The following is a 13,057-nucleotide window of genomic DNA, read 5'->3' on the forward strand; positions in this document are numbered from 1 at the left end:
ACACACACTCACACACACACACACACACACACACACACACATACATGAACACACAATGATGCCAAGATCACACACTGGGTTGCGCAGAGGACAATTGATCTGATCTAGTCAATCTATGTACCTCAAATTCTCACCCTATTCCTTGGCTGAAAGAGGCTGGCACCAACACAGAAAAGGACAATATGTCAGTGGCCACCCAGAAGCTGGAATGCTGGCGGAGTGGGACAATCCACAGCAGAATGTAGTGGAAGAGAAGACCCAGCGCTATATCCCAATAAAGCAAGGGCACACAGAGGTCAAAGTCACTACATGGGGGCATCTGAACAGCCTCACTGAGATGGAACTGATGCCTGAACCTGAGACATGCAGGCCCTAATGCTGTACAGAGCAGAGTCTGTGTGGCAGAAGACAGAGGACCAACAATTTAGAGATGCAAATTCAAATTTATTTTTAGTCAATAAAGAGATGAGAAGAGAGAACAGAGGGCCTGGTCAGAATAAAGGAAGGGAAGAGTGATCAAGGGACAGGTGTGGGGCAGAACCTCACAACTGATATAGCACATCAGTGACCACTGATGAATGCGTGGCTGCAAACTTAGGTACAACAGATAAACTTCAGTTCTGTCAGGTTCTATGGGTTAGGAATCAGGAGGTGCTGCTGGGGGATCCACCATAGGTTCTCCAAATCAGGCTGCAGAATCAGTGGAAGCACATCTGTGGCAAAATCTGTTCTCAGGCTCTCTCTCTCTTGCTAATAGTCAGGAACAAGGTTAGAATGGAGGTCTGATGTCTGCTCTGTCTCTTACCCTTTTTCTCTGCAAAGAGTCAGCCTCGCCTCAGGGAAGATGCAGAGATAGCAATACAGAGAGAAAGAAAAAACAAAAGAGAGAGAAAAGAAGGAAGAACAGAGGAGGGAGAGATCAGGAGGTTGGTCACAGGCATTTTATGTGTGAACCTTGATAGTAACATCCCATCACGTCTGCCATGTTCTGTTATTAAGAACAAGTAAGGAATTGGGGAGAGAGCTCAGGATAGAGTACTTGCCTACCATGTGTGAGGACCTGGGCTAAATTTCAGTCTGGCTAATTCACTGAACAAAATTCACTACCTGTGACCTATGGTCAACGAATGGACTACTCGGGAGGTGGCCATCAAAAGGTGAGCTGTCAGCAGTTGAGCATGCTGGTCACGGGTGTAGTGACTCACACAGGTGTGAATGAGGCACAGTGCTGGTAGATTTGGGGGTGCATCTGCATCCATACTGCTTGCCTAGCCTGTGTGAGGTCCTGACTTGGGGCCATAGAACCAATACATAGAAGAAATTGAGATGCTTAGGGAACAAAATGATGGCTGATCTGATGAACTTCTGCCCCCTCATGATGACACCAGGCAAACATGTCCAGGAGGTGAGTGTCATTTACACCACCATACAGAAGGATCTAGGCCTGTGTGTAATGTATAAACCTCCCTCCCAACCGTTCATCCATTTCATCTCTAATTCTGTACACTGTGTACACATGACATCAGCCCACAAATTTAAAAGTGTCATCTCTCACCTCTGATGATGTCCCTAGGAAACAGATGCCAATATGACCTCAATAGCTCAGGGAGACACACTGGAAAGGACATGAGAGGCATGGTGTCTTTTCTAAGTTGACAAGGGAAGTAGGAAGAAGGAGTTGGGTCTAAAACTAGGTCTTCTCTGAACGGGGACCCTGGCTTCATTGCAGTTTTTCCTTTCCCATGGGGAAGCTTTGCCTCCTGCCAAGGATCCATCACTTGGGTGGAGAAGTTGTCTACACTCTGAAGGACACTGGGCAGTCATTCCATGTGCTTCCATGGTATCCAGAGCAAGAATCTCTGGGGGATTCCAGATGACCCAGTTCCACACAGACATTATGGAGGGAGCTGGTGGGTGCCTTAAATCATCAGTGTACCAGGTATTGACCATGTTGCAATGACCAGAGCAGATACAAACACTGGTCTCTTGTGCTTCCATGTTATGAAGGAAACACAGGCACCCTGGAGAGCAGACCATGTACCACCCACATTATGGTGAATGTGCATAACTTCTTGGCCTCTATACATATGGACATAAAACAGGGGAAAGAGAGACTCACAAAGGCACACAGAATGAAGTGATGCATACGAACTGAAGGTGGAGGAAAGGCAGGCAGGATGCACTCCCACTGTCCACTCACTTCTCAGATAGTTATAGAGCAGCACCCTGTTGAGCAACCATTAGAGTAACACTGCAGACTCCACTTGCTTTCTCGCAGAGGCAACGGGCCACAAGGGTAGAAAAGGGAGTTGCATTTCAGGATTCCTACAGAGTGTAGGACAGGTAGTAACAGCACTGTCCAGGGACCTCTGACAGCAAGTGAGGCCTGATTATGGTTAGCACACAGGATACCCTGGGAGGGCCATTTGGGAGGGAGGCCAGACCTGTAGTGCTGCTTACACCTGTCCTCTCAGGATCAGAGTTTCTCTTCTTGGCTCCTGGCAGGTGATGCTAAGCAAGGTGGTACAATCAGCACAATCTAATTTGATTGAGTTGGGTCAAGCCTGGCTCACTGAAAATGAGAACTGCAGTGAGACAGAATTGTCCTGGGTCTGTTGGTTTCTGAGGAGGACATGGGACACTTTAGAGGGAGAAAGAGTCTCAGACTTGGGGCCTCCTGCAACACAGAGGCATGCAGAAGTGAGTGGGGTGAGGGAGAATGGGAAGTTTTATTGGGGTGCATTTGTGCACAGAGCTGTCCCTGACAGGCCCTGGGAGATTTTGGGCCCTGCAAGGAGCAAGGACAGTTGGTGATTTTTCTAAAGCAGGGCTGGTACTGGACTGACTCAAGGTCTACTTACAGATCTTGTGCCAGCTCCACATCCAATGACCTCAACAGCTCTGGGATCAACCTGAAAATAAAGGGCAGATAACTGGTCTGGTGGAATTCCAAGGCAGGTCTCTCGCTGGCTCCATGGCAGGTTTCCTGAGCTCCACTCAGGGCTCAAGTCCTGCAAAGCACCTACCCTTTGCTTCCCCTTCCCTTTACCTCTTTTATTTCTCTCAGTTTTCCTTTCTACTCTTAAGTCTACAGTTCTTTGAAACATTAAATTCTAAGGTAATTTTAAGTTAAGATTTCATTAGTTTCCACATGTTCAGTTGAGTCACACGTAAGCACATCTTCAATTGGTACAATCTTCACATCTGTCGAGTGCCAGCTTTCTTCTCAGTGTTGGACCCATCCATACCCCTGTTCTCTCCTGCTAGTCCCCACCCAGTGCTGACCTTTCTCTCACTGTGATTTACTACCCTGGGTCTTTCTTTTTCTTTTTTTTTAATTTTATTTTGAAAGTATACAACAGAACAAGTCAGAATAAAGCCAACTTAGATTGTACAGTGAAATTGGTACAGAACTTCACAGCAGGTTACTGGAACAACAGTCATAGGTATCACAGTATATTTTGTTATCTTTATAATAGTTGTTCTTTCAATCCCGTATATCAAAATGAGATGAAATATAGAACACTATAGAACTTATCAAAACAGAATATTGAATAGAGCAGTACCATTAATCAGAAAAGAGCAAAACAGTAATAAAAATATTTGCCTTCAAAGAAATGGTAGAAGGAAGTCCCCCTTATTTTCTATGGTCAACCTCCCAGGACATGCTCAGATTTCTGGTTCCCACTTGCTAATGGGCGGGGAGGAGGAGGGGAAGGAGGATAGGGGAAGTGGGATATTTGACTCTAGGCCATGTAGCAGTAGGTTCACTATTGCTAAGCAAGGAGGCAGAATGGTCATTTGTTTTCACAGCGTCCTCAGTTCCAACATAGCATGGATTTCAGGAGACACTGCTAGTTCTCGCCCTGGAAGGGCTGCAGTCTGCCACCCTGCCTCCGCTTGCCAGGGAGGGGAGGTGCTGGCTTGGGTTCCCAGAGTCGTAAGTTCGAACATGGCATGGATCTCAGGAGACACTGCTAGTTCTCCCCCTGGAAAGGCTGCAGTGGGCCAAACTACCACTGCTTACCAAGGAGGGGAGGTGCTGGCTTGGCTTCCCAGAGTCCTAAGTTCCAACATGGCGTGGATCTCAGGAGACACTGTTAGTTCTCCCCCCTGAAAGGGCTGCAGTGGTCCACACTACCGCTGCTTACCAGTGAGTGCCCTGGGTCTTTCATATCAGTGCATCAGATTCTGATTGGCCAAACATTTCTGGAGGAGACTGGCTGCTACTGCTCTTTGAAAGAAGAGAAAATCCTAGAGAAAAAAAGTCTACAGGGAAAATGTAGAGACCATTGTGTATGTACTAATCTTTTCATTTTTGAAAATGTTTTCCATGATTTCAGTGATACAAAGGGAGCTACAAAGGGCTGATTCATTGCATTTGAAAAACAACAATAATGCAAAAACCAAAACAGGAAACCTTTATTTACAACCAAGAGTCAGATAGATGGTTTTCATTACAAGTGTGAAAGAGGTTTCATGAGTCCATTTTGTGAAGGAAATGGCAAATTCTTCTAACTCAAAGGGAATCACCAGACATGGCCAACACCAGACATGAGCCTCCTAAACTGGTTTCATCCAGGCACACATCCCTGAAATGTGTTGTTCCCCCATCCACTGACACGTTTGAAAGCAGGTGCTGAACAACAATGGGAAGGGCAGAGCACAGCCATATCTCCCAGCTCCCATCAGAGCTCTAAACAGCCTTCCCCAGAACTCCTAGGACTAAGAATAGAGTTTTCTCCCACACAGAATGCTGCACAAATTTTCAAGAGTTTGATTCACAGAAATCTTTGAAGAAGGAATGAGCTGGGACCCTTGCTCATTGTTTCTATCTGTGCCAGCCATCTCTGACTCTCTTAGTTTCTGTTGTCCAGGGTGTGAATCAGACTATCTGTTTACAAGAAAGTTCTGTCATCATTTCAGGATCAGTGGCAGCCTTTCATGTACTGGAAATAATTTTTCAAGTTTGGCCATAAGAAACTTATACCATGTGCTTCACAAGTTGAGGGGAAATGAGATTGTTTGAAACACCTACAGGAAACTCATTTTGTCTGTGGCAGACCCACTTGCTGCTGAAGTCCATATTTTCAAGGTAAAAAGCCATGAGTCAGGGGTTGTTGCACGATATGCTAAAATGCACAAAAACTTCCCCAAGTTCAGTTTCTGCTTTACTTCCCTCATTCTACCAAGCCACAGAATGGATTCTGAGCATTCAAACACATAGGGTTAGAATTGCATTAGAGATCTGTAAAAACTTCAGTAAACTGGAAAGTGAAAAGACAAAGAAAGGTTTTTGGCCAAATGCACCTCTAAATATATGCTTAAAGCAACAAAGAAACCAAGAAGAAGATAAAGAAGTCAAAGACAAAGAAGTCCAAGAGAACGACAAAGACAAAGATGAAGAGATGAAGAAGAAGAAGAAGAAGAAGAAGAAGAAGAAGAAGAAGAAGAAGAAGAAGAAGAAGAAGAAGAAGAAGAAGAAGAAAGAAGAAGAAGAAAGGGAAGAAGAAAACAAGAAGGGGAAAGAAAGAAAAACAAAACATAATGCCAAAGTGTGGGGTTTTGTCTCCAATGCCTCAACTGCCTTTTTAAAGGAAAGGATCAAAATTTGCAGAATGGAAGGGTCACTGTGGAAAATGGACTTTGTACCAAGGCACTGATGGTGTGTCTGGACCACTATGAATGTCCAATACATGGCAAAGCCTGGAGCCTGGTGGAGGCTGAGGCCAGGACCCAGGAGTTGAGGCCCCTGGGGCTGAGGTGGCAGGGTCTTTGTTGCACCCTGGGGGCTCTGCCTTATTGGGCCTGCAGGGCTGCAGCATGGATGCTGTGGTAGAAAACGGTGTAAGGCAGGAGGTACTGGGCTCCTCTGCATGCTGCACACTCCCTGAGTGGCCTGAGCACAGGAAGATTATAGTCCTCCTTGCTGGAAAAAGAGACTCTGAAGAAGATTCTGGGTGTCCTGTGCCAGACACAGATGGTCACAGTGACTTCTCAGGTAAGGAGGGCAGGACACCCACCACAGCACGATCCACATGGCAGGTTTAAAAGTTAGTCATGAATGATGTGTTGCCTTTCTGAATAAAAAGACTCCTTATTTTATGTATCTATAAAGTGAAGCTTGAATGTTCTTCCATATGCTTATCCTACATTACACATAAAAGAAAATTAAATCATCCATTTCCACTCACCTATTCAAGAAAATACCAACTATTTATTCTGAACTGAATTGAACAGAAGAGCAGCAATATTGAATGGAGCACTATAAATAATGCAATGGAAAAGCCATAAAGGCATCCCTCCCAGGACGAGGGTCTGCCACTGACCAGCTCCTCGCTCCTGTCCTCATCTGCTGTGCAGGCTTGTGTCTCTTCACTGCTGGGTGGAGAGAGAGCCAGGACACAAGCTCTCTTCCATCTCAGGAAAGATCAGGGACATGGCCTAGGACATGGCCTTCTTTTAGCATTTTCAGTGGCTGTAATTTATAATTAACTCAGCAGCTGTGCTGTGGAACATTCATGGTATCTAATTGTCCACATTTTACCTGATTAAGAAGAGAATATGGTGTCTGTAAATCTCATTTTTATAATGACCCTTAGGAGTGGAATTTCCAGGTTAAATGTATATAAGATAAATTGAGGGTCACAGATTTTTCACCTGAAGCCTCAGCATAGAGCTAGAGCCTGGTAGAAGAAGACTGAGTCTGCTCACATCTCTGTGGAAATCTCAAGTCACAGAGATGGTCCAGGCAGAGGTTCAGGACACCATGTCTCCTAGCAGGAACCATGGCTAAAAAATACCCAGGTCCAGGCTGTCTCCTCCATCAGTGAGTTCTCAGGAAAGCATCACACACTGCACACTGGACAGGGGAGAGCTGGAATGGTTCCAGAGCTCCTTCCTACATGCCTGTCTCACTCAGGGGAGCTCTGTATGAGAAGGCCAGTCTGTCACAAACCCCAACATGACTGAATGTTTTCCACCCAGGTGCAGATCTGAACTGCCACGTGTGGACTCACCGTAGCTATGGAGTAGGACAGATGTTTACAGGGAGTAGGTCAGGAGATGGGGACACTGCAGGCAGGTCAGGGTATGAAGCCTTAAATAAGAGACCAGGCCCTCACCAGCCCCAGTTTCCTCCATCAGTAACCAAACCCTGCAAGAGTGTGCATTAAAAACTGAGTAAGGGAAAGGAGTTACAAAATTACATATTATAGAGATAGTTTGAAGAGACAAAAGTAAATGTTAGCATCTGAAAGTAAAATGACATGTGACCCTTAATGGATATGTGGTGAGCATTGATGTCCCAGAAAAACACGCATCAGAATGAAATAGTCTGATGAACAGAGCAATAAGGAGCACAGGCAATGGGTAAAAATCACAGCTTCTTAATAACAACAACAAAGCTGGGATACAAAAAGTGCACTGGTGAATTTTATCCAGTATATAATAAAGAATAAATACTGATTGTTTTTCAATTCTTTGATCAAGTTGAAGGAAAACCCACCATCAACTTCTTTTAAGTGACAAAGTTAAAGTTATCCTGAGAATGAAGCCAGATAATAATGTCTTAAAAATAATATAAATGAAAACACTCTGTTGGCTAATATTCCTACCAAACATAAACAAAAGTGTTCAGCTAAATGTTTGCAACGTTAACTCACCAGCATATTCAAAATTAACCAACATTATCAACACTGGGCTCAATCTCAGTGGTGCAAGAATGGTCCCTCTCTAACAAACTATCTGTTTCCACTGGTTTTAACATGTATCTTACTATATTCTACTATATGTGATAGTATAAAGAAAAATTTTTAAAAGGCAAGGAGATAATATAGAAACCATTGTTCGTTTTCTGTTAACTGGTTCTAAATACCCTGTAATTCTTTCATTCTGTTGAATGGCTTCACACTGTCTTGATATGCTTGATGCTATTGTATGTGAAGTTATACTCAAATAATTCAAGGAATGAGGCACTCTGGTGACTACTATTATGTTAGATTATCTGGGAGTGAAACACAATTATGCTTAAATTGTTCCATTCTGACCAGTGTTGTTCTATTACAATGTCCTCTTTTATCTCAATCTCCACCCTTTTTTAAATTAAAATTTTTTATTTTTTTCAATTAAGGAAAACTAAATTTAAAAATAGCAGGATAAATTATAGTAACTATTTGTTTTCCTATTAACCAGATTTGAACCCCAGTATTGCACTCCACATCTTGTTATGTCTGATTTTACTATATTCTATTTTGTTTGATAGTACCAAGTTTGAGGGTATAGACAACCACTTTGAAGGCCATAAGATTTATTATGATGGCCCATTATAGTTTGACTATTATCTTCTTTTGAAGTCTTGCAAGGTTTCCAGTGTAGGTTTGATTGGTCTTGTTCTGTACTGTTTTGATCAATTCTATTATATCTGATGATATAGCAACTCTTTTTAAAAATAGCAAGAGGCACAATGGTAACCATTTTTGATCATCTGATATTCTATTTTTGCATCATGTACTATGCCCATCCTTCTGTTCTAACTGTCTCTGTTTTGTTTAGTCATGTTAGGATTTATTCTCTTCAAAAAAATGTAATAAGAACTGTGGGAGTAAAAAAACTCAAAACTTGTAACTGTTATTGTAAAAAAGAGAGGAAAGGAAGGTGGTCTAAGGGATATAACTACATGCTTGAGTCTGTAGGATGGAAAATCATATTACTGAGCTTTTGTTGGATCACTGAACAGAACTTTCTGCAATCTCACTGTATGAATGTCAACTTTATATGCTTTAATTTTACAATTTGGACAACTGTTTCTAAGATGGCTAAAAGGATTTTGGCCCAGATAGGACACTGTAGCCAGGAAAGCCACAACCGGAAGCAGGAAGCCCCATCTCCCCTGCCCCTAGGAAGTTACCTGTGATGCCATCTTCCAGCCCCTGGAAATTTACATATGGTGCAAAACCTAGGACCAAGGGGCTACTTGTGTATGCCTAATGCCCGCCTTAGGTGTCCACCCCAAACCGAGGCTATTTATAGGCCCCCACGCGACGTGTCCGCTGGAGAGATTGCTGGACGCCAGCGGTGAGGGTGCTGGTCATTTCTCTCCATGTTCTCAGAATAAAGGACACTTTTTATTTTATATTTCTCATCTTTTGTTAATATTTTTCATCTTTTGGAAATAACCCTAGCAATGACAATATGTAACCTATTAACTAGTGATTTCTTACGGTATTTTTTCTTGAAATTCTGTATTACTTGTACCCTTTTACTGCTTTGTTTTTTATTTCCTTTCTTCTCTTTAATTAAAAAAATAATCAAACCTGGAATGGATATCTTTTATTTATTTATTTATTTTGGCTCTGGAGATGAAACTCATGACCTCACACTTGCCAGGCAGGTGCCTTAAGCCACTGAGCTAAACACCCAGCCCACCAATGGATATCTTCTACACCTTGTCATCTTCAGAGTAGTTGCCTCTGCTCTTGAACTTGATACCAGCAAGCATACCAAATGTGAATAAAATCAGTCAAGGCCAAATAACATTGAAACAATCCAGCTTCAAAGAACATCAGTCATTGAAGACAATGTAAGTAATATAGGGATTCAGTTTTAGTTAATAGGAAATTAAGGATAATTACCATGGTATAACGTGCTATTTTGGGTTATCTCTCTGTGCCCTCAAATCTAATATGAGTAGACAGACCAGAACAAAATATAACCAAACTAAACAGAGCAACAAGACTTTAGCTTTTAAATCCTGATACACTTTTAAGTATGTCCTCTGCCTTCTTTTTTTAGGCAATTCCTCACCTTTCTCCTTCTCAGGATATTATTATTCACTGTTCAGAGTGATATTAGTCTAGTCTCTTATGTTCCATTTCAGCATATATAAAGATAAAGGCAGCTACTACAAAGACAATGAGAGACATTATGGTAGTCATTATCGACTTCGCCAAAATCAGTCTTGAAGATCGGAAAAGCTTGCATCATCCTGTAATTATTTGATTAGTTCTATAATGTTCAGTATATATTCAATGTGTGTGAGGATGGGAACAACTATTTTGAAGAAAACTAGAGACAGTAAGATAGACAGTGAACATTTCCAGTGGGCTTGCTTTGAAATCTGTGTTTCCTTAACTTGTTTTCTTATGAACTGTTTTGCTCTGTTTCGCTATGTTTAATCTTACCCTCTTTAAGAAAAAAAAAAGTGTGTAGGACAGATAGGCATACTAATAACTTTTTGGTGGATCATTGAGGTGAACCATGACAGTGTCATTATTTGAATATCAGTTTGTATGCTTTAAAGTTGTAACTTGAACAACTACTTCTAAGATGACAATATGATACTAATCAACTAGTGATTTCTTATTGTTTATTTTTCTGAAATTCTTTATTATTTCTACACTTTTTTTCCTCTTTAAATAAACAACATTAAAATTCACCATAAAAATACAAAATTTAAGTTTTAAAGACAAAATATTGAGTATGGAGGCACTATCCATACTTGAAAGTGAAAAGCCCATTTCAGTTTAGCATGTTTAGTTACAAGATGCCATGTTGAAGCACAAAAACATCTAGATTAAAAAATCTAGAGAGGTACAAGTGTTTAACTGAAAACCAAATGCAACATGTGCACCTAAGGAGAGCCCCACCTCAGATTTGTCATTTCTGGAATATTTGTGAAGAAATATTGACATCTAATTTCTGTATTGATTATTTCTTCAGGTCTCCTTGGGGTTTTTAAAGTAAACTTAGATCTAAACTGTCTGAACAGTGATGCTTTTTCTATGTATTTAACAAGAAAGATGGCTATATTTTTCACATAGTTAATCCACATATCATCTCTGCCTAGTGAACTATTTCAGATATGTAACAATGATCAAGCATGCTGAGAGTATTCCCATAACACATAGGATTTATCTCGTGTGAGTTTTTTCATGTATTTCACTTACAATCTGGCTGGTGAAAGTGTCTCCACTTGCTTACATAGCCAGTGGTTCTTCCCAGTGTGAATTCTTTCACGTGTTTTGCAATGACTATATGCAGTAAAAGCTTTGCCACATTGTTATATACATAGGCTTTCTCACCAGTGTGAAGTCATAGATGTATTTTACAAAATCCATGTGTGGTGAAAGCTTTCCCACATTCTTCACATACACACAGGGTTTCTCAACAATGTAAATTTTATAATGTATTGTACAATGAGCATTTCTGCTGAAACCTTTTCCACATTCCTTACATATGTAAGTTTTCTGCCCAGTGTGAAGATTTTCATGCATTATGCAATATGTACATGTGCTGAAACCATTCTTATGATGCCTATATACACTGGTTTTATATTGAATGTGAACTTTCATGTTTCTTACAATCTCCCTGTGTTTTAAAAGCTTTCCCACATTGCTTACACACATATGGTTTCTCTCCAGTGTGAATTCTTTCATGAACCTTACAATTTGCACGTGTGTTAAAAGCTTTCCCACATTGCTTACATACATAGGGTTTCTCTCCAGTGTGAATTCTTTCATGCGTCTTACAGTATCCCCATGTGTTAAAACCTTTCCCACATTGCTTACATACATATGGTTTCTCTCCAGTGTGAATTCTTTCATGTTGCTTACAACATCCAGGTCTGGTAAAAGCTTTCCCACATTCCTTACATACATAGGGTTTCTCTCCAGTGTGAATTCTTTCATGATTCTTACAATATTCCTGTGTTTTAAAAGCTTTCCCACATTGCTTACATACATAGGGTTTCTCTCCAGTGTGAATTCTTTCATGAACCTTATAACTTGCATGTGTGTTAAAAGCTTTCCCACATTGCTTACATACATAGGGTTTCTCTCCAGTGTGAATTCTTTCATGTTTCTTACAGTATCCCCATGTGTTAAAAGCTTTCCCACATTGCTTACATACATATGGTTTCTCTCCAGTGTGAATTCTTTCATGTTTCTTACATTCTCCCTGTGTTTTAAAAGCTTTCCCACATTGCTTACATACATAGGGTTTCTCTCCAGTGTGAATTCTCTCATGTTTCTTACAACATCCAGGTCTGGTAAAAGCTTTCCCACATTCCTTACATACATAGGGTTTCTCTCCAGTGTGAATTCTTTCATGACTCTTACAAGCTCCCTGTGTTTTAAAAGCTTTCCCACATTGCTTACATACATAGGGTTTCTCTCCAGTGTGAATTCTTTCATGTTGCTTACAACATTCAAGTCTGGTAAAAGCTTTCCCACATTGCTTACATACATAGGGTTTCTCTCCAGTGTGAATTCTTTCATGTTGCTTACAACAATCAGGTCTGGTAAAAGCTTTCCCACATTGCTTACATACATAGGGTTTCTCTCCAGTGCGAATTCTTTCATGTTGCTTACAATGTTTAGATCTGGTGAATCTTTTTCCACATTGCGGACACACATATGGTTTCTCTCCAGTGTGAATTATTTCATGTTCCTTACAATTTCCAGGTTGGGTGAAACCTTTTCCACATTGCTTGCACACATAGGGTTTCTCTCCAGTGTGAATTCTTTCATGTTGCTTACAACATTCAAGTCTGGTAAAACGTTTCCCACATTGCTTACATACATAGGGTTTCTCTCCAGTGTGAATTGTTTCATGTTGCTTACAACATTCAGGTCTGGTAAAAGCTTTCCCACATTGCTTACATACATATGGTTTCTCTCCAATGTGAATTCTTTCATGTTGCTTACAATGTCCAGATTTGGTGAAACCTTTTCCACACTGCTGACATACATAGGGTTTCCCTCCACTGCAAAATTTTTCATGGATCTGAACATCGTGGTGTGTTTCTGTTTCTTTCACATTCACATTACCTTCTGCAGTACAAAGGAATACTTCTTTACACTGCTTCCAAGATGTGTATCCATAAGATTTCCCTAGCTTGTCATTTCTGTAAAGAAAAAAATCACATATAGGATTTATAACCATATTACTAAGCTTTTTTCGAGAGTTGAACAAAACTGTTTGCAGTCTCACTGTTTGAATCCCCAATTCATATGTTTCACTTTTGTATTTCATAACTATTTCTATGATCAGCATTTGT

General features: G+C 41.0%; 1 protein-coding gene across 1 annotated transcript in view; it reads right to left on the reverse strand.

The window, feature by feature from the left end:
- Positions 1-12,696, reverse strand: part of LOC134475034 (zinc finger protein 709-like) — a gene marked incomplete at its 5' end in the record, with an annotated part of 102,974 nt that extends 90,278 nt beyond the window's left edge. Inside the window, one exon of the mRNA XM_063244399.1 lies at positions 11,383-12,696. Within this exon, the coding sequence (XP_063100469.1) occupies positions 11,383-12,696 (1,314 nt within the window). The remainder of the gene's footprint in view (positions 1-11,382) is intronic.
- Between the last annotated feature and the right edge of the window lie 361 nt (positions 12,697-13,057).

This window comes from Cavia porcellus, unplaced genomic scaffold (assembly GCF_034190915.1).
Source record: "Cavia porcellus strain 051 isolate PalLab524CR breed Dunkin Hartley unplaced genomic scaffold, mCavPor4.1 scaffold_50, whole genome shotgun sequence".
NCBI lineage: Eukaryota > Metazoa > Chordata > Mammalia > Rodentia > Caviidae > Cavia > Cavia porcellus.